Raw genomic sequence first — 21,622 nt, forward strand, 5'->3', positions numbered from 1 at the left:
CTTGAATTCACAAATTCAGCCCTTCCAAACCATCCCAGCAGATTTTTCCCTATTTTTCCCCCCACCCCAGGACTATCCCAAACTCAGCCAATCCTACTATTCCCTGCTGGAAGTGCTGACCCAGGACCACATGAACTTCATTGCCAGCCTGGAGCCCCACGTCATCATGTACATCCTGTCCTCCATCTCCGAGGGCCTCACTGCCCTGGGTAAATCCCTGAATTCCCCGAATTCCTGGCCTTGGGGATGCAGCTGGGGAGAGATTGGAGGTTAAAAAAACCCCAAATTTTTCACTTTGGAAGAATTGGAAAGGTGAGGTTGAAGGGGGAAGAGAGAGGTCAGAGCGGTGATTTTGTGGTTGAGCCATCCCGGAATTAATTGTGGGAGGGTGGAGTTTTGGGATGGTTTGGATAGGGAGGGGTTAAATCCCATCCAGTCCCAATCCCAGGGACACCTTCCCCATTTTTTCCCCATTTTTCCCCATTTTTCCCCCATTTTTCCCCATTTTTTCCCCATTTTTCCCCATTTTTTCCCCCATTTTTGTCCCCAATTCTTTCCCCATTTTTTCTCCATTTCCCCCACATTTTCCCTCCCCAAACCCCAAGTTTTTTTCCCAGTCTCCATTTTTCCCTGCCAAACTCCATTTTTTCCCCCAACCCCCATTTTTTCCCCCAACCCCCATTATTTCCCCCCAAATCCCATTATTTCCCCCCCAGACACGATGGTGTGCACAGGGTACATTTCCCCATCCCAAACCCCATTTTCTCCCCCTATTTCCCTCCCAAACCCCCATTTCCCCCCACTTTTCCTCCCCAAACCCCCATTTCCTTCCCCAAACCCCCATTGTTTTTCCCCCAATCTCCATTTTTCCCCCATTTTTCCCACATCTTCCTCCACATAACCCCCATTTTTTTCCGCAAACCCTCATTTTTTTTCCCCAAACCCCATTTTTTCCCACCCAAACACCAAACCCCACTATTTCCCCCCCAGACACGATGGTGTGCACGGGGTGCATTCCCTCCCCTCAAACTCCCATTTTTTCCCCCATTTCCCCTCCCCAAACCCCCATTTCCTTCCCCAAACCCCCATTGTTTTTCCCCCAATCTCCATTTTTCCCACATTTTCCTCCACAAAACCCCCATTTTTTTCCCCAAACCCTCATTTTTTTCCCCCAAACCTCAGTTTTTCCCCCCCAAACCCTGACTCTGTGTCCCCCTTGCAGACACGATGGTGTGCACGGGATGCATTTCCCCATCCCAAACCCCATTATTTCTCCCCCAAACCCCATTATTTCTCCCCCAAACCCCATTATTTCCCCATCCCAAACCCCATTATTTCTCCCCCAAACCCCATTATTTCTCCCAAACAGACACAATGGTGAGCACAGGGTGCAATCCCCTCCCCAAACCCCCATTTTTCCCCCATTTTTTTTCCCCAAACTCCCCTTTTTCCCCCTCAAACCCCATTTTCCCCCACTTTTCCTCCCCAAACCCCCATTTCCTTCCCCAAACCCCCATTGTTTTTCCCCCAATCTCCATTTTTCCCCCATTTTTCCTCCACATAACCCCCATTTTTTTCCCCAAACCCTCATTTTTTTTCCCCAAACCTCAATTTCTCCCCCCCAAACACCAAACCCCACTATTTCCCCCCCAGACACGATGGTGTGCACGGGATGCATTTCCCCATCCCAAACCCCATTATTTCTCCCCCCAAACCCCATTATTTCTCCCCCAAACCCCATTATTTCTCCCAAACAGACACAATGGTGAGCACGGGGCGCATTTCACCCCCCAAACCCCCATTTTTCCCCCATTTTTTTTCCCCAAACTCCCCTTTTTCCCCCTCAAACCCCATTTTCCCCCACTTTTCCTCCCCAAACCCCCATTTCCTTCCCCAAACCCCCATTGTTTTTCCCCCAATCTCCATTTTTCCCCCATTTTTCCCACATCTTCCTCCACATAACCCCCATTTTTTTCCCCAAACCCTCATTTTTTTTCCCCAAACCTCAATTTCTCCCCCCCAAACACCAAACCCCACTATTTCCCCCCCAGACACGATGGTGTGCACGGGGTGCTGCTCGTGCCTGGACCACATCGTCACGTACCTGTTCAAGCAGCTCTCGCGCAGCACCAAGAAAAGGTCCACGGCCCTGGCCCAGGAGAGCGACCGCTTCCTGCACATCATGCAGCAGCACCCCGAGATGATACAGCAGGTCTGGCCCCAAAAAACACACCTGGGGAGGCTTAAAAAATACCTGGGAGGTCAAAAAAATACCTGGGGAGGTCAAAAATTCACCTGAGGAGCTCAAAAATTCACCTGGGGAGGTCAAAAATTCACCTGCGGAACCCAAAACGTACCTGGGGAATCCAGAAAATTCCTGGGAAAACCAAAACGTACCTGGGGAGGTGAAAAATTCACCTGGGAGGTCAAAAAAATACCTGGGAGGTCAAAAAACTCCCGGAGAACCAAAAAAAATGCCTGGAGAATGCAAAAAACTACAGGGGAACCAAAAAAAAAAACCACCTGGGAAACCCAAAATGTACCTGGGGAATCCAAAAAACTCCTGGGGAATCCAAAAAACTCCTGGGGAATCCAAAAAACTCCTGGGGTATCAAAAAAAAAATATCTGGGGAGGCTTAAAAAATACCTAGGGAGGTCAAAAATTTACCCGGTAGGTCAAAAAATCTCTGGGGAATGCAAAAAAACCCTGGGGAATAATTAAAAAAAAAAAATCTGGGAGATCGAAAAAACTCCTGGGGAATCCAAAAATTCACCTGGGGAGGTTAAATAATACCTGGGAGGTCAAAAATTCACTTGGGGAGGTCAAAAATACTCCTGGCAAAGCCAAAAAAAATTCCCTGGGGAGCAGAAAAAAATACCTGGGGAGGCAAAAAAGTACCTGGGGAGGTCAAAAAACTCCTGGAGAATCCAAAAAATTCCTGAGGAATCAAAAAAAAAAAAAAAAAAGCAACTGAGGAGCCCCAAAAGACCCCAAAAACTCACCTGGGCAACCCCAAAACCCACCTGGTGAGCTCCAAAACTCACCTGGGAGCTCCAGGCGTATCCAAACTCCCGAGGCCAGGAGGGAACTGGGATGGGATTTATGGGATTTTTGGGATGGGATTTATGGGATTTGTGGGGTGGGATTTATGGGATTTGTGGGATGGGATTTATGGGATTTGTGGGATGGGGTCCATGGGATGGGATTGATGGAATTTGTGGGGTCCGTGAGATGGGGTCCATGGGATGGGATTTGGGATGGGATTTATGGATTTGGGATAGAATTTGGAATGAGGTCGATGGGATTGGGGATGAGATCCATGGGATTGAGATGGGATCCGTAAGATTGAGATGGGATCCGTGGGACTGGGATGGGATCCATGGGATTGGGATTTGGGATGGGATCCATGGGATTGAGATGGGATCCATGGGATTGGGATGGAATTTGGGATGAGATCCATGGGATAGGATTTGGGATGGGATCCATGGGACTGGGCTGGGATTTGGGATGAGATCCATGGATTTAGGACAGGATCCATGGACAGGGATGGGATTTGGGATGGGATCCATGGACAGGGATGGGATTTGGGATGGGATCCATGGACAGGGATGGGATTTGGGATGGGATCCATGGGACTGGGCTGGGATTTGGGGTGGAAGGGCACCGTTAACCCTCTCGTGGCCGTGGCAGATGCTCTCCACGGTGCTGAACATCATCATCTTCGAGGACTGCCGGAACCAGTGGTCCATGTCCCGGCCCCTGCTGGGCCTCATCCTGCTCAACGAGAAGGTGAAGGCCCCTCCCTCCTGCCAAAGGCCTGGACACTTCCAGTTTCCTCCCTCCAAACCCCATTTTCCCTCCCAAACCCCTATTTTCCCCCATTCTTTCCCCCATTCATTTTCCCCCTATTTTCCCCCCCTTTTTCCCCCCCTTTTTCCCCCCCTTTTTCCCCCCATTTTTCCCCCCATTTTTTCCCCATTTTTCTCCCATTTTCCCCCCATTTTTCCCCCATTTTCCCCCCATTTTTTCCCCATTTTTCCCCCATTCTTTCCCCCCATTTTCCCCCCATTTTCCCCCCATTTTCCCCCCATCTTTCCCCCATCTTTCCCCATTTTCCCAATTTTCCCTCCCAATTTTTCCCCCAATCCCCATTTTCCCTTCAGAAAAAAACAACCCCCTTTGTTACAGCCCCTTATCAAACACAACCCTCAAAACAACCCCACAACCACAACAACAACTGAACCCAAAAAACCCAACCCCATCCCTCCCTCCATCCATAAAAACCACCCCAGGCTGCTCCTCCTCATCCCCACCACCCTCAGGGGTGTTTTTCTCCCTCCCAAACCGCGGATCCCCCAGGAATTCACCCCGTTTTTCCCCCAGTACTTCTCGGACCTGCGGAACAGCATCGTGAACAGCCAGCCCCCGGAGAAGCAGCAGGCCATGCACCTCTGCTTCGAGAACCTCATGGAGGGCATCGAGCGCAACCTGCTCACCAAGAACCGCGACAGGTCAGCTGGGAACAGACCGGGGAGACTGGGGAAACTGGGAGAACCGACCGGGGAAACTGGGAGAACCAACAGGGGAAACTGAGAGAACAAACTGGGAGAACTGGGAGAACCGACCGGGGAAAACTGGGAGAACCAACAGGGAAAACTGGGAGAACCGACTGGGGAAACTGGGAGAACAAACCGGGAAAACTGGGAGAACAAACTGGGAGAACTGGGAGAACCAACAGGGAAAACTGGGAGAACCGACCAGGAAAACTGGGAGAACCAACAGGGAGAACTGGGAGAACCAACAGGGAAAAGTGGGAGAACAAACTGAGAGAACTGGGAGAATCAAATGGGAAAACTGGGAGAACCAACAGGGAAACTGGGAGAATCAGATGGGAAAACTGGGAGAACCGACTGGGGAAACTGGGAGAACAAACCGGGAAAACTGGGAGAATCAAATGGGAAAAGTGGGAGAACCAACCGGGAAAACTGGAAGAACTGACAGGGAAAACTGGGAGAACCGACTGGGAAAACTGGGAGAACCAACAGGGAAAACTGGGAGAACCAACAGGGAAACTGGGAGAACAAACTGGGAGAACTGGGAGAATCAAATGGGAAAACTGGGAGAACCGACTGGGGAAACTGGGAGAACCAAACTGGGAAAAGTGGGAGAACAAACTGGGAGAACAAACAGGGAAAACTGGGAGAATCAAATGGGAAAACAGGGAAAACAAACCAGGGAAACAAACTGAGAACACTGGGAAACCGACAGAGGAAACCAGGAGAACCAAATGGGAAAACTGGGAGAACAAACTGGGAAAACTAACTGGGAACACTGGGAAAACAAACCGGGAAAACGGGGAAAACAAATGGGGAAAATGGAGACACCACCGGGGCTGGGGAGGGAACCTCTGCAGGCTGAACAATCCCATGGGATGATGGAATGATGATGGAATGTTGGAATAATGATGGAATGATGCTGGAATGACGGCATAATGACAGAATAATGATGGAATAGTGACAGAATGATGATGGAATGATGATGGAATAATGACGGAATAATGATGGAATGAATGATGGAATAATGACGGAATAATGGCGGAATGATGATGGAATGATGGTGGAATGAATGATGGAATGTTGGAATAATGATGGAATGAATGTTGAAATAATGTTGGAATGACGGAATAATGACGGAATAATGATGGAATGATGATGGAATAATGGTGGAATAATGGAATGATGATGGAATAATGATGGAATGAATGTTGGAATAATGATGGAATAATGGAATGATGATGGAATGATTTATTGGTGATGGAATTATGACGGAATGATGATGGAATAATGGTGGAATGATGATGGAATAATGGTGGAATAATGGAATGATGATGGAATGGTTTATTGGTGATGGAATTATGACGGAATGATGATGGAATAATGATGGAATGAATGTTGGAATAATGATGGAACAGTGATGGAATGATGATGGAATGAATGATGGAATGTTGGAATAATGATGGAATGAATGCTGGAATAATGTTGGAATGACGGAATAATGACGGAATGATGGAACAATGACAGAATAAGGATGGAATAATGACGGAATGCTGGAATAATGATGGAATAATGTTGGAATGATGACGGAATGAATGACGGAATGCTGGAATAATGACAGCGCCTCTCCCCCTGTCCCCCAGGTTCACCCAGAACCTCTCGGCGTTCCGGAGGGAGGTCAACGACTCCATGAAGAACTCGAGCTACGGCGTCAACAGCAACGACATGATGAGCTGACACAGCCCCGGCCCCGCCGAGGGAACGACCCCAGGGCCTCCCCAAACCCCCCCCAGGGGAGGAGGGAGCAGCAGAGCTCACCTGGCCAGGTGGTTTATTCCTCCCTCCCGTGGGAAGGGCAGAATCCAGGAATTCCGAGGGTTGTCCGTTTGTCTCTCTCTTGTTTTTTGGGGTTTTTTTTTTTGTTGGTTTTTTTTTTTGTTTGTTTGTTTATTTTTTTCCCTTCCCTGGCTGGAATGTGGAAGCGCCAGAGCTCTGCTGAGAGAAGCCTGCCTTGTATAAAAACAAAACACAAAACAAAAAAAAAAAAAATAATGTACATTTTTTCATAACATTTTGGAGCAAGGTTTATATTCTGAGTTTCAGAAAAACGAGACAGAAAAAAAAAAACAAAAAAAAAAAACAAAAAAAAGAAAGAAAAAAAAAATAAAGAAAAAAAAAGCGCAGAAAAAAAAACACTAAAAAAAGGCAAAAAAAATCACAAAAAAAAAAAAAAAAAAAAAAAGATGATAAAATGAGGGAAAAAAAAAGACAAAAAAAAAAACTAAAGTGTGATTGAAATTTTTACAGAGTCCTGGTGCACCCGGTGCTGGTGTGAGGGTGGTGAATGAGAGTGAGGAAAGTGTGGCCTGAAGCTTTACTGGGCGAGGGGGGGTTTGGCTGTGTGAAAGTGCAAAGATTATTTACTTGAGATGATCCTTAGAGAGAGAGAGAGAGAGAGAGAGAAGCAAAATAACTTCAAAAAAAAAAAAAAAAAGGACACAAAAAAAAAAATTAAAAAAAAAAAAAACCCGACAAAAAAAAAAATTTAAAAAACCGACAAAAAAAAAATTTTAAAAATAATAATAATAATAATAAATAATAAAATAAAAAATAAAAACAACCACAAAAAAAAAAAAAGGCATTGTAAAATTCCAAATGTATATTTTTTCTTATTAAGCCCCCACACACCCCACCCCTCCCAACCCTTTCCAAAAAAAAAAAAGGATTAAAAAAAAAAAGAAAATGACGATTTCCCCGGTCCCGTCTCGCCCTCGTTCTCGGGAACTCGAAGCCATGACGTGACCCCTCCGTTTGTGCTCGCTCGTGGGTGTCCCTCCTTCCCCCTGGGGCAGAAACCCCTCCTTTCCTCCTCCTTTTCCTCTTCTTTTTCCTTCTTTTCTCCTCCTTTTCCTCCTCTTTTCCCTCCTTTTCTCCTCCTTTTTCTTCTCCTTTTCCTCTTATTCCTCCTCTTTTTCTTCCTCCTTTTTCTCCTCCTTTTCTCCTCCTTTTTCTCCTTTTCCTTCTCCTTTTCCTTCCTCTTTTTCCTCCTCCTTTTCCTCCTTTTCTCCTCCTATTCTTCCCCCTTTTTCTCCTTGTCCTCCTTCTTTTCTCTTCCTTTTCCTCCTCTTTTTCCTCCTTCTTTTCCTCCTTCTTTTTCTCCTCCTTTTCCTCCTTTTCTCCTCCTTTTTTTCCTCCTTCTCCTCCTCTTCCTCCTTTTCTCCTCATCCTTTTCCTCATCCTTTTCCTCCTCATTTTCCTCCTCTTTTCCCTCCTTTTCTCCTCCTTTTTCTTCTCATTTTCCTCTTATTCCTCCTCTTTTTCTTCCTCCTTTTTCTCCTCTTCTCCTCCTTTTCTCCTTCTTTTCTCCTCCTTTTCCTCCTTCTTTTCCTCCTTCTTCTCCTTTTCCTTTTTCCTCTTTTCCTCCTTTTCCTCCTCCTTTCCCTCCCCTTTTTCTCCTTCTTTTCCTCCTCCTTTTCCTCTTATTTTTCCTCCTTTTCCTCCTCCTCTTTCTCCTTTTCCCCCTCCTTCCCCCTTTCCCCATTCCCATTTCCCGGGCTGTTGCAGGCTGTGGCCGCACTCTGGAGGATTTATCCCGACGTTGGCGACAAATCCATTTTCCCCTGCAGAGTCGTGACCCCAGTAATCGATATTTGGGATCTTTGGGGTGTTTGGGGTGTGGATTGATCCCAAAAACGATCAATCCCAGGGGATTGAGGGGAGGGACCCCCTTGGCCCCGTTTCCCCCTCTGGTGTCGCTGCTCGTCGTGTGTTTCCTCCTGCTCAGCTCTTTCCCCCCCTAAAAAATAAAAAATAACACACTCGGGGCCTTTTGGGCCTTCGGTTTTCTCTTCCCAGACGCTCTTGGAATTTGATTTGAGGTTTATTTTATTTTATTTTATTTTTCTCTCCCTTTATTTTATTTTATTTTGGGATTTTTGGTTCCGTTGTTGGGGGTTTTTTTTCCCTTATTTTATTTTCTTTCGGGATTTTTTGGTTCCATCGTTGGTTTTTCTTTTTTTTTTTTTTTTTTTCTCCTTATTTTATTTGGAGAGTTTTGGTTCCCTTTTTTTGGTTTTTTTTTTTTTTTTATCCTTATTTTAATTTTTATTTTCTCTCAGGATTTTTGGTTCTGTTGTTTTTTGGGTTGGTTTTTTTTCTCTCTTATTTTAATTTTATTTTGGGATTTTTTGTTCCACTGTCTTTTTGGTCTTTTGGGTTTTTTTTTTTTTTCCTCGCTCTTATTTTAATTTTCATTTTCTTTCGTGATTTTTGGTCCCAACGTTGATTTTTATTTTCCCTCCCTCTTATTTTAATTTTATTTTCTTTTGTGATTTTTTGGTTCCGTCTTTTTATTTTTCCCCTTATTTTATTTCAGGATTTTTTGGTTCCATTGTTGGGGGTTTTTTTCCCTTATTTTAATTTTATTTCAGGATTTTTTGGTTCCATTGTTGGGGGTTTTTTCCCTTATTTTAATTTTATTTCAGGATTTTTTCGTTCCGTTGTTGATTTTTTTTTTCCCACCCTTATTTTAATTTTATTTTCTCTCGGGGTTTTTGGTTCCCCTGTCGTTGTTGTTGTTGGTTCCCCCCTCCCCTGGCGATTGTGTGTTGGGTCCTTTCCCCGTGAGCAGATGCTGGTTGATGTCGGGGTGTTTGCTGCAAACAGTGTAAGCATTTGTGACTGCAAATAAAACTCAATGGTTTCTACTGCCACGGCTCTGCCTGCGCCCCCCGGGACCCCCAGGGTCACCCCAGGGCACAGAGAGTGTCCCCAGAGAACTGAGAGTGTCCCCAGAGCCCCAAGAGTGTCCCCAGAGCCCCCCGAGGCACCTCGAGACCCCCAGAGTGTCCCCAGAGCCCCGAGAGTGTCCCCAGAGCCCCCCGAGGCACCTCGAGACCCCCAGAGTGTCCCCAGAGCCCCGAGAGTGTCCCCAGAGTTCCCCGAGGCACCTCGAGACCCCCAGAGTGTCCCCAGAGCCCCGAGAGTGTCCCCAGATCCCCCCGAGGCACCTCGGGACTCCCAGAATGTCCCCAAAGCCCTGAGAATGTCCCCAGGGTCACCCCTGGAACAGAGCGTCCCCAGAGCCCCCAGGGGCACCCCAGGACCCCCAGGGTCACCCCAGAACACAGAGAGTGTCCCCAGAGCCCCCAGGGGCACCCCGGGACCCCAAGAGTGCCCAGAGGGTCACCCCGGAACCCCCACGGTCACCCCAGGACCCCAGTAGTGCCCCCAGGGCACTGAGAGTGTCCCCAGAGCCCTGAGAGTGTCCCCAGAGGCACCCCAGGACCCCAGTGGTGACCCCAGAACACAGAGATTGTCCCCATAGCCCTGAGAGTGTCCCCAGAGCCCTGAAAGTTCCCTCACAGTCACCCAAGAGCCCTGAGAGTGTCCTGAGAGCCCCAAGGGTCACCCCAGAGTCCTGAGAGTGTCCCCAAAGCACTGAGAGTTCCCCCAGGGTGACCCCAGAGCCCTGAGAATGCCCCGAGGGTCACCCCAAGACCCTGAGAGTCACCCCAGAGCCCCAAGGGTCATCCCCAGGACCCAAAACTCTCCCCTCCTGCACCCTGAGATCTCCCCCAGCACCCCAAGTTTCCCCCCCTCAATCCAGGATCTCTCTGCAAACCAAGTTCTCCCCAGAACCCCAAGATTCCTCTCAGAATTCCAAGATATCTCCTCCTGAGCTGCTCACCCTGAGCACCCCAAAACCCTCCAGGACTCTCCCTCTTCATCCCAAGGTCTCCCCAACACCCCCAGGCCTTTCCTTTTCCCAATCAAATCCCAAAATCCCCAAATTTATTTTGAAGGATGATCCTTCAATCAGAGTGAGCAAAGCTCTGACCAAAACCCACCCGGATTTGGCCCCAAATCCTGAATTTTTCACCCAATTTTTAGGGAACAGCCTCCCCCACACCTACGAGGGGAGTGGGGGAACAAACACCCCAGTGAACCCTCCCAAACAGGGATTTGGGATTTTCCAACAGGGGGATCCCAACACCAAGATCTGAGATTTGAAAATAATTTATTTACAGCTGGAGGAGGAGCAGAAGCAGCTCCAGCCCCTTCCATCCTTCCAGAACTTTCCCAAAGTTGGGAAATGGACTGGGGCACTCCGGGGGGCTCCTGCCCCTCCTCATCCCTCCCCAAATTCCCAAATCCTCATCCTGATTTCTCCTCCTCCTGTGTCTCCCTGGCCCTGCTGTAAACGTGGTCGTTGCAGCCCTCCCTGTTCCGGGCGATCTCGATGGCGAAAAACTGGATCCTGGTGGCTGAAAAAAAGGGAAAAAGATCAACCCCAGGGTGGATTTGTGGGGTAGGAGTCCTCCCCCGGCCCCTCAGGCCCCGTTTCTCACCGAAAATGGTGTTTTCCTCAGAGTATTCCCTGCGGGAGTCCAGGCGCAGCAGAGTCCCGTAGTTGAAATCCTCCACCAGCCCCTCGAAGCGGAGACAGAACGGGCGCCACTTCTGGGCAGGGGGAGACTGGAAATTGGGACCCTCGAAGATGGGGAAGCCAAAAGTTGGGAGCCACAAAGATGGGGGACCCTCACAGGGATTGGGACACCCCAAAAGTGGGAACCTCAAAAGCTGGAGAACACGAAAGTTGGGACCCCTAAAGATGGGGAACGTTCACAAGGACTGGGACACCAAAAACTGGACCCCCCCCAAAGCTGGGGACCCCAAAAGCTGGAGAACCCAAAAGTTGGGACCCAAAAAGCCAGAGAACCTTCCCAGGGACAGGAACACCCCAAAAGTTGGAACCCCCAAAGCTAGGGAACCCTCACAGCACTGGGTCACCAACAACTGGAACCCCCAAAGATGTGGAACTCTCCCAGGATTGGGACCCCAAAAGTTGGAACCCAAAAAGCTGGAGAACCCAAAAGTTGGAATTCCCAAAGCTGGGGAACCCTCCCAGGACTGTGACCCCAAATGTTGGGACCTCCAAAGCTGGGGAACCCTCACAGGACTGGGACACCTCAAAAGTTGGAACCCCCAAAGCTGGGGAACCCTCAAGGACTGGGACACCCTGAAAATTGGGACCCCCAGAGCTGGGGAAACCTCCCAGGACTGGGACCCCCTCACACAACAGGGACCCCTAAAGTTGGAACCCCCAAATCTGTGACTCCCTCCCAGAACAAGGACTCCAAAAGCTGAAACCCCATCAAATGTGGGACCCCCCTGCAATGACAGGAACCCCCAGGACAGGGACCCCAAAAGCCAAAACCCCATCAAATCTGGGACCCCCAGGGCAGAGACCCCAAAATCTGTGACTCCCTCCCAGTGCAGCCCCCTAATCCCTCAATGCACCCCAAAAATCCCAGAAAAAAATATGACAAAATCCCCTGGAGATCTGTTGGGAATCCTAAAAACTTCAGATTTAGGATTTTGGTGTCCAGCAACACCCACAAGACTCAAGATGGAGAATTTTGGGTGTCACTCTCCACTTTCCTTCCTCCTCCTCGGGGTCAGAGTGACCTCCCCATTGGTCAGTGACCGTCGCACTGCGGCCACTGACCCCCCTTCAATTGGGTTAAAAACAAAAACAACCCCGGTGTTGCCTTTTAATTGGTTTTGCTAATTGTTTAAAAGTCCTTGGGAGGAGCGGGGAGAGGCCATTTTCCCACCTTCCCCAGCAGAGCTCACACATCCCGTGAGTTTGGGAGCAGATAAGGAGGATAAACCTCAGAGAGAGAGTTAAAAAAACCTCTCCTGAGTTTTAATCTCCGTGACCTTGGAGCAGGGACGAGCCAGGAAGTCTCAGAGAGATCAAAACCATTAAAAAAAAATACAAAACTCGTTCACCCACCGCCTTGGCCGGCTCGGATTTGAGCTCCTCGGGGTCCAGCAGATCCACCCGCAGCTCCCGGAAGGTTTCCCGGAATTCCTGGTAGATCAGGTCGTCCACCTTGGTAAGGTTGAGGAATTTGGGGTCCACCGAGGAGATCAGCTGTGAGGGGGAGGTGGGAGATCAGCTGGGAAGCCCCAAAAATGATCCCCCACCCCAAAAAAAACCACCCCAGGGGAGGTGGTAAACTCACGTTGAAGTAGACCTGGGCGTGCTGATGAGCCTTCATGGCCCAGGCCAGCTCCACGCGGGGCTGGACAAGGACAGGGGACAGCTGGGACATGTCCTGGGGACAAATGGCCCCTCCAAGGGGTCCCTTGTCCCGTTTTGGGGTCACTCTCCTCTTTTTTGGGTTTTTTTTCCCTGCCTTGAGGGGTTTTTTCTTCCCTTTTGGGGTTCCTGGCCTCCTGTTCTGGGGGTTTCTTCTTTTTGGGGTTGGGGTTTTTGGGGTTTTTCTCCTCCTCCTCTCAGGAGATAAGGTTGGGACCCCCCTGCTGGGACTGAGACCCCCCCAAAACTGGGACTCCCTCCCAATAAAGCCCCCCGTGTTCCCAGTCCCCCCCAGTGTCCCCAGTCCCCCCGTTCCCCCCAGTCTCTCCCAGTCCCCTCAGTCCCATCAGTCCCCCCAGACCCCCCAGTGTCCCCAGTCCCTCACAGTGCTCCCAGTCCCCTCAATGCCCCCAGTCCCCCCCAGTGTCCCCCAGGCCCTCCAGTTCCTCCCAGTGTCCCCAGTTCCCCCCAGTGTCCCCATCCCCCCAGTCCCCTCAGTGTCCGCCTAAGTCCCCCCAGTCTCCCCCAGCCCCCGAGGTGTCCCCAGTCCCCCAGCCCCCCCATGTCACCTCAATGCCCCCAGTCCTCCCCAGTGTCCCCAATCCCCCAGTGTCCCCAGTGCCCCGCACTGTCCAGTGTCCCCAGTCCCTCCCAGTGCTCCCAGCCCTCCCCAGTCCTCTCAGTCCTCCCCAGTCCCCCTCAGTGTCCCCAGTCCCCCCAGTATCCCAGTCCTTTCCAGTGCTCCCAGTCCCCCCAGTGTCCCCCGTCCCCCCAGTCCCCTCAATCTCCCCCAGCCCCTCCAGTCCCCGCAGTCCCCCCAGTGTTTCCAGTGTCCCTCCCAGTCCCTTCCATGACCCCAGTCCCCCCAGTCTCCCCCACTCCCCTCAGTCTCCCCAGTCCCCCCCAGTCCCCTCAGTCCTCCCCAGTGCTCCCGGTCCCCCCAGCCCCCCAGTCCCCCCCAGTCCCCCCAGTCCCCCAGTCTCCCCCCAATCTCCCCCACCCGCACTCACGTCGTTGCCGAAGGCCTCCGCGGGCAGCGCCAGCGCCTGAGCGGCCGCCGCGGCCTCTCCGGGGCCCTGCGGGGGGGACACGGGGCTGCGACACGGCGGGGACACGGCCCCCCATGGTCCCGGGGTCACAGGGGGTCCCCTCAGTGTCCCCTCAGTGTCCCCAGTCCCCCCCAGTCCCCCCCAGTCTCACCAGCCCCGCCAGGCCCGCCAGCCCCGCCGCCGCCATCGCTGCCGGAAGGGGAGGGGCCGCCCCGCCCACCGACAGGGCGGGACTGAGGGACTGAGGGACGGGGGGACATGAGGGGACTGAGGAGACATGAAGGGACTGCGGGGACTGAGGGGACTGAGGGGATTGGGAGGACTGAGGGGACTGAGGGGACATGAAGGGACTGAGGGGACTGAGGGGATTGGGAGGACTGAGGGGACTGAGGGACTGAGGGGACATGACGGGACTGAGGGGGATCGGGGAGAGAGACTGAGGGGACTGAGGGACTGAGGGGACATGAGGGGACATGACGGGACTGAGGGGACTGAGGGACTGAGGGACTGAGGGGACATGACGGGACTGAGGAGACTGAGGGGACATGAGGGGACATGAGGGGACTGGGGGGACTGAGGGGACACAGGACAGAGGGGACTGAGGGGACATGAGGGGACTGAGGGACTGAGGGGACAGGGGAGGGACATGGACGGGACAGGGGGGGACACCGAGGGCCACTCCGGGCGAGGGGACACGCGGAGACACCAAGGACGCGACCTGTGACAGATCGGTGACAGGGGGTCTCTCACCCTCATTAGCAGCCACTCCTGAGGGGTTCATTAACTAATTAACACTAATTAACTCTGTGGGGTGACCCCGCTGTCTATGGGGTCACCCCTCTGTCCGTGAGGTGACCCCACTGCCTGTGTCCCCCCCCCAGGGTTGTTGTCACCGTTGTCACCGTCCCCAGCCATGTCCCTGTCGGACAGCCCCGGCAGCCCCTGCGCCAGGCCCGTCTCCATCCTTTGGGGTGAGTGGGGCACCCCAAAAACACCCAAAAAACACCCCAAACAACCCCAAAAAACCCAAATATGCCAAACAGCCCAAACACACCAAACACCCCAAACATCCCAAAGATACCAAACACCTCAAACACCTCAAAACACCCAAAACACCCAAAACGCCCAAATACCTTAAACACCCCAAACACCTCAAAACACCTCAAGCACCCTCAAACACTCCAAAAATCCCAAAAACCCCCAAAACTCCCAAAACGCCCAAACACCTTAAACAACCCAAAAAAACCCAAACAACCACAAAATCCCCAAAACCCCCAAACACCTCAAAAACACCCCCAAACAACCCAAACACCTCAAACAATGCGAAAAACCCCAAATACCCCAAAAACCCCATAAACAATCCTAAACAGTCCAAATACTCCAAACACTCCCAAAACCCCATAAACAACCCCAAACACCACAAACAACCCCAAAAGCCCCAAAACCCCCATAAACAACCCCAAATACCCAAAAGCCCCAAACACCCCAAACAACCCCAAATACCCAAAAGCCCCAAAACCCCCATAAACAACCCCAAACACTCTAAAAACCTCCAAAAGCCCAAATACCCCCAAAACCCCATAAACAACCCCAAACACCACAAACAACCCTAAACCCCAAACACCCCAAACAACCCCAAAAGCCCCAAAACCCCCATAAACAACCCCAAAAACCTCCAAAAGCCCCAAACCCCCAAGAATCTGATAAACAACCCCAAACACCCCAAACAACCCAAATATCCTTAAACACCCCAAAACCCCCCAAAAAAACCAAAACCCCCAATCACTCCAAAAATCCCAAACACCCCAAAAACCCCAATAAACACCCCAAAAACCCCATAAACAACCCCAAATTCCCCCGGTGTCCCATTAGGGTGTGAGCTGAGCGGGGACAAACGTTCCTACACCTTCAGGGTGTCCCGGGACGGGCGGGACGAGCAGCAGCAGCTGGTGCTCTACACGGTCTGTGACCCCAAAAACACCCCAAGAGGGATTTAGGGTTGTTTTGGGATTTTTGGGGTGGTCTGGGGTTTTTTGGGGGGTGGTTTGGGGGTTTTTTTGGGTGGTTTGGGGGTTTTTTGGGGGTGGTTTGGGGTCTTTTTTAGGTTGTTTTGAGGGGTTTTTTGGGGGGTGTTTTGGAGGGTTTGGGGTTTTTTTGGTGGTTAATTTGGGGTTAATTTAGGGTTTTTTAGAGGGGTTTATTTGGTGGGGTTTGGGGGATTTGGGGGTTTTTTTAGAGGGATTTATTTGGTGGGGTTTGGGGGTTTTGGGGTTTTTTTTAGAGGGGTTTATTTGGTGGGGTTTGGGGGGTTTTGGGTGGTTGATTTGGTGGGTTTGGGGTTAATTTAGGGGGGTTTTTAGAGGGGTTTATTTGGTGGGGTTTGGGGGTTTTGGGGTTTTTTTTAGAGGGGTTTATTTGGTGGGGTTTGGCGGTTTTTGGGGGATTGTTTGGGGTTTTTTGCAGGGGTTAACTTGGTGGGATTGGGATTTTTGAGGGGTTCATTTGGTGGGGTGTGAGGATTGTTTTTGAGGGTTAATTTGGTGGGGTTTTGAGGGGGTTTTGACCGGTTAATTTGGTGGTTTGGGGGTTTTTTTGGGTGGTTAATTTGGTGGGTTTGGGGTTTTTGGGGGGGGGTTATTTTGGGGGTTTTTGGGGGTGGTTAATTTGGTGGGGATTGGGGTTTTGGGGGGATTAATTTGAGTGGTTTGGGGTTTTTTTTAGGAGGGTTAATTTGGTGGGTTTTCATTTTTTTTTGAGGGGGGTAATTTGGTGGGCTTTAGGGGCAGTTAATTTGATGATTTTTGGTGCCGAGTGAGGATTTTTTTGGGGAGAATCCCAAAAATTTCCCTTATTTTCCCTCTCCCCCAGATCTGCCTGGCGCCGGCGGCGCGGGATGAATTCCACACGGTGGAGGTGACGAGCGGCGACAGCGACAACCGAGTGTGGCTCCCCATCGCCACCCTGAAACCATCCCTGCTGCCCATGGTGGGGTCTGGGGGTCTGGGGGGCTTTGGGGGTTCTGGGGGACTTTGGGGATTTAGGGGGGTTTGGGGGGTCTGAGGGGCTTTGGGGGGTCTGGGGGTTTTGGGGGGTCTGGGGGCTTTAGGGGGTCTGGGGGGCTTTGGGGGATTTTGGTGTGTTTGGGGGCTCTGGAGAGTCTGGGGGTGTTTGAGGGGTCTGGGGGATCTGGGGGCTCTGAGGGGGTCTGGGGGATCTGGGGGCTCTGGGGGGGTCTGGGGGGCTCTGAGGGGTCTGGGGGATCTGGGGGCTCTGAGGGGGTCTGGGGGGCTCTGAGGGGTCTGGGGGATCTGGGGGCTCTGGGGGGGTCTGGGGGGCTCTAGGGAGTCTGGGGGGTTTTAGGAGTCTGGGGGGTCGGGGGGGCTTCGGGGGTTTAGGGGGGTTTTGGGGGTCTGGAGGTTTTAGGGGGTTCTGTGGGGTCTGGGCGGGTCTGGTGGAATTCGGGGATCTGGGGGTATCTGGGGGGGTCTGAGGGGTCTGGGGGGCTTTGGGGATTTAGGGGGGTTTTGGGGGGTCTGGAGGGTTTAGGGTGTTCTGGGGGGTCTGGGAGGTCTTGGGGGGATTTGGGGGTCTGGGGGGGTCTGGGAGTTTGGGGGTCTGGTGGGTCTGGGGGATTGGGGGGTCTGGTGGGTCTGGGGGGGTCTGGGAGTTTAGGGGGGTCTGGGGGGGTCTGGGGGATTGGGGGGTCTGGAGGGTCTTGGGGGGTCTGAAGGGGTCTGGGAGTTTAGGGGGGTCTGGGGGGTTTGGGCGGTCTCGGGGGTTTTGGGGGGTCTGGGGGCTCTGGGGGATCTGGAGGGGTTTGGGAGGTTCTGGAGGGCTCTGGGGAGGGGTCTGAAGGCTCTGTGGGTCTGGGGGCTGCCCGGGGTTGTTCCCACCCCCTTTCCCAGGTGGTGCTGAACGGGCTGGAAGTGACTCCTCCGGTGACGTTCCGCCTGCGGGCCGGGAGCGGCCCGGTGCATGTCAGCGGGCAGCACGTGTCCGGTCAGGGTCCCCTCCCCTCCCCTGGGTCCCCTCCCTGTGTCCCCTGGGTCCCCTCCCCTGGATCCCGTCCCCTGGGTCCCCTCCCCTCCTGTGTCCCCCGCCCTGTGTCCAATGAGGGTCCCCTCCGCTCCCCTGGGTCCCCTCACCTCCTGTGTCCCCTCCCCTGTGTCCCCTCCCCTGGGTCCCCTCCCTGTGTCCAGTGAGGGTCGAGATGTCCCCTCCCTGTGTCCCCTCCCCTGGGTCCCCTCCCTGTGTCCCATCCCCAGCCCTGTGTCCGGTGAGTGTCGGGGTGTCCCCTCCCCTGTGTCCCCTCTCATGTGTCCAGGGAGGATTGGGATGTCCCCTTGTGTGTCCAGTGAGGGTTGAGGTGTCCCCTGCCCTGTGTCCCGTGAGTGTTGGGGTGTCCCCTCCTCATGTCCAGTGAGGATTGGGGTCCCCTCCAAGTGTCCCATGAAGGCCAGAGTGTCCCCCTGTGTCCAGAGTGTCCCCCTGTGTCCAGTGAATATTGGGGTGTCCCCTCCCTTGTGTCCATTGAGTGTCGGGGTGTCCCCTCATGTGTCCAGTGAGGATTGGGGTCCCCCAATGTCCAAAGAGTGCCAGGGTGTGTCCCCCCCCCCACCAATGTTGAGGTGTCCCCCTGTGTCCAGTGAGGATTGGGGTCCCCTCCCTTGTGTCCAGTCAGTATTGGGGTGTCCCCCTGTGTCGAGGTGTCCCCCCATGTCCCATGGATGTCGAGGTGTCCCCTCTCACACACCCAACCATTTTTGGGGTCCCCTCACCCCGAGCGGGGTCTGGGGGCTCACCCGGCCTCTCCCCAGTGATGGAGCTGAGCTCGGAGTCAGAGTGGGATCTGGACTCGGAGGACTCGGAGGAGTCGGAGGAGGACGAGACCCCCGAGAGACCCCGGCGAGGGTCCCGAGCCCGGCACAACGGCCCCGCCAAGGTCAGAGCAGTTTTGGGGTCACAGAGACCCCAAATCCCTCTATTTTTAATGGGATAACCCACAAATTTCATCTCTGGGTGTGGAGGAAACTCCTCACCCTCCGTGTCCCCCTGTGTGTGTCTGTCCTGCAGCCGAGGAAGGCGGGGAAGGAGGAGGAGAGGTGAGTGTGGGACCCCCAGGGGGGTTTGGGGTGGGTTATCCCAGTCACAGCATTGGTTATGGGCTGGTTTTGTATTTGTTGGACTATTTTTATTAATTGGGAGATGGTTTTTGTGCTGGTTTCCCATTTGTTGAATTTTTTTTTACCCCAAAACAACCTCAGAAACAACTCCAAAAAACCTCCCCCCAAAAAAACCAAAAAAACACCCCAAAAAACCCAAACTCCCCCAAAAAAACCAAAAAAAAATAAACCCAAACTCCCATAGACCCCAAAAAAACCAAATAACCCCCCCAAAAAAACCCCAAAAAACCCAAAAAAATAAATTAAAAAAAAAAAAACAAACCCAAACAAACAAACAAAAAAACCCAAATCCCCCAAAAACCTCAAAAACGACCCCAAAAACCCCAAGGGGTCAAGGAGGGGACAGGATTCCTCTTCCCCCACCTTGGGTAAAACAACCTGAGATTAATTCCAGACTTAATTAATTAATCAAGACGTGTGAAGAGCCTATGGCAGGCAGGGAGGGGGAATAGTCATATCCCTCATCCCCAAAAATTTTTGGGATTTTTTTGGAGTGAAAACCTCTTCACACTCACCCCAACCCTCCTGTCCCAACCAGGAACGGCCGCGACCCCCGTCCCGCCAAGGTAGGAACTGCTCGGGGGTAAAAAAACCTCCAAAAATTCCTCCCCAGGGGGGAAAAAGGGTCAGGGATGTGCTGGACCCCAAAAAATTTGGGGTAAAAAAGCAGATTTTGGGTTTTTTTCTTTCCACAGGGACGAGGAGCCCGGCGGGGCAGGAAAGCGGCACCAAAGAATTAACGGGGATTGTCCTGTCCTGGGTGAGGATTTTGGGGTGAGGGATGATCCCCAAATTCCATCCCTGCAGTGGGGTCACCCCCCCAAAAAAACCCCAAAAAAAGATAAAAATGTTTTTTTATTTTTCTCTTCCAGGTGTTGGGAAGGTGAAAAGTGACTCCTGCTGCTGGTGGTGGTCGTGGGGTTATTCTTAAATAAAGCAAATTTTGCACTCCTGGCTCCATGTCCTGCTGTGGGATTGCCCGAAAATCCAGGATTGGGGGGTCGGGGCTGTGGGATTGCCCCCAAACCCGAAATTTGGGGATTTGGGGCTGTGGGAGTGCCCCCAAATTCTGGATTTGTGCCCCCAAAGGGCACCAGGGTTGGACCCACTGTTCTCTCATATGGAAACACCAGGGTGGGACCCACTGTGCCCCCCATAGGGCATCACCCCCAGAGGGGTTCCCATCCCTGTACCCCATTTTTACCCCACAGAACATCACCCCTGCTGTGGCACCCAGGGGATCCCAGGTGTTGTGCCCTCTGCAGCCCCCCAGGGTCCCCCTGCCACCCCAAATTCTGTGGTCCTTGCCAGCCCTCACAGCCTGGAGGTCACCGGGCTCCCCTGGGTGTCACCCCAGACCCTGCAGGGGATGACAGGACTGTCCCCTGGGGAGTGTCCAGGCCAGCCCTCACAGCCTGGAGGTCACTGGGCTCCCCTGGGTGTCACCCCAGACCCTGCAGGGGGGCAGAGGGGGCAGTTTGGGGTCAGGCACAGGGGTTGTGTCCCCTTGGGAATGGGGGGATGATCCTTGGCCCCGTCCCACAGGGTGAGGAGGGCGAGGGATGCTCCTGCACTTCCTCCATCCCTCTGTGTGTCCACAGGGTTGTCCTGCACATCCTTCATCCTTCAATGAGGCCAAAGGATGCTCTTCCTCACCCTCCATCCCTCTCTGAGTCCACAGGGCTGTCCTGCACATCCTCCATCCCTCAGTGAGGCCGAAGGCTGCTCCTGCTCATCCTCCATCCCTCTTTGAATCCACAGGATGCTCCTGCTCATCCTCCATCTCTCACTAAATCCGGAGGATTGTCCTCCACTCCCTCCATCCCTCACTGAGCCCAAAAGAGCCTCCTGCCCACCCTCCACCCCTCCCGGCGGGCCCTGGGGCTGCTCCCGCGCATCCTCCCTCCCCCTGTGTGTGTCCAGAGGATTGTTCTGCAAATCCTCCACCTCTCAGTGAGGCCGAAGGCTGCTCCTGCTCATCCTCCATCCCTCTTTGAATCCACAGGATGCTCCTGCACACCCTCCATCCCTCTCTGAGCCCACAGGCCTCTCCTGCCCACCCTCCATCCCTCACTGAGCCCACAGGCCTCTCCTGCCCACCCTCCATCCCTCACTGAGCTCGCAGGACCCTCCTGCCCACCCTCCATCCCTCTCTGAGCCCACAGGCCTCTCCTGCCCACCCTCCATCCCTCTCTGAGCCCACAGGACCCTCCTGCCCACCCTCCATCCCTCTCTGAGCCCACAGGACCCTCCTGCCCACCCTCCATCCCTCTCTGAGCCCACAGGCCTCTCCTGCCCACCCTCCGCCCCTCCCCGGGGCCGCTCCCGCATCCCCCGCGCTCCCTGCCGGGCTGCGGAGGGGGGCGGTCGCTGTGGCAACGCGCGTGCGGCGCAGGGAGGGAGGGGAAGGGGAGGGAGGGGAGGGCAGGGAGGGGAGGGGATGCTCGGCGCGGGGATGGCTCCCGGCGGACACGCAGCGCTGCCCGCGGCGGGCCATGGGCTCCCCTGAAGGTAGGGCCGGACCCCTCCCCAGGACCCCCCGTTTGGGTCAGGGATCGGGGATGAACCAGGGGGGAATGAACCGCTGTCAGACCCTCCCCAAACTCCTCTCTGGGGGCACCGGGGAGCGCCGGGCGAGCCAGGCCGGGTCAGGAACAGCCCCTGGGGGGGGCGGGTGGCACCGCCGAGCAGCCGCTCAGATCCTCTTCATGCCTGAGAAACTGGGT

General features: G+C 53.2%; 3 protein-coding genes across 4 annotated transcripts in view; 2 read left to right on the forward strand and 1 right to left on the reverse strand.

Annotated features, from left to right (window-relative positions):
- The window catches only part of XPO7 (exportin 7), a 44,187-nt gene extending 37,056 nt beyond the window's left edge, over positions 1-7,131 (forward strand). For both annotated transcript variants that reach the window (XM_083880350.1, XM_083880351.1), the window contains exons 24-28: positions 71-209; positions 2,052-2,212; positions 3,692-3,790; positions 4,385-4,512; positions 6,198-7,131. In XM_083880350.1, the coding sequence (XP_083736476.1) occupies positions 71-209; positions 2,052-2,212; positions 3,692-3,790; positions 4,385-4,512; positions 6,198-6,291 (621 nt within the window). In that variant the 3' untranslated portion in view covers positions 6,292-7,131. The remainder of the gene's footprint in view (positions 1-70; positions 210-2,051; positions 2,213-3,691; positions 3,791-4,384; positions 4,513-6,197) is intronic.
- Positions 7,132-10,556: 3,425 nt separating this feature from the next.
- On the reverse strand, positions 10,557-13,923 carry PBDC1 (polysaccharide biosynthesis domain containing 1). Its single transcript, XM_083880276.1, has 6 exons — positions 13,865-13,923; positions 13,675-13,740; positions 12,588-12,647; positions 12,356-12,496; positions 10,905-11,016; positions 10,557-10,820 (listed from the first exon to the last, which is right to left on the reverse strand). Exons 1-6 carry the CDS (start codon positions 13,898-13,900, stop codon positions 10,711-10,713), a joined length of 525 nt encoding a protein of 174 aa, XP_083736402.1. The 5' UTR covers positions 13,901-13,923; the 3' UTR covers positions 10,557-10,710.
- Positions 13,924-14,591: 668 nt separating this feature from the next.
- NPM2 (nucleophosmin/nucleoplasmin 2) lies at positions 14,592-18,819 on the forward strand (the record flags this gene model as incomplete). The annotated part of the gene is made up of 6 exons (XM_083880400.1): positions 14,592-14,684; positions 15,586-15,674; positions 16,582-16,698; positions 17,619-17,712; positions 18,531-18,655; positions 18,787-18,819. The coding sequence occupies exons 1-6, from the start codon at positions 14,627-14,629 to the stop codon at positions 18,817-18,819; spliced, it is 516 nt and encodes a 171-aa protein (XP_083736526.1). The 5' UTR covers positions 14,592-14,626.
- Between the last annotated feature and the right edge of the window lie 2,803 nt (positions 18,820-21,622).

This window comes from Zosterops lateralis (genome assembly GCF_965231275.1).
Source record: "Zosterops lateralis genome assembly, chromosome: 30".
NCBI lineage: Eukaryota > Metazoa > Chordata > Aves > Passeriformes > Zosteropidae > Zosterops > Zosterops lateralis.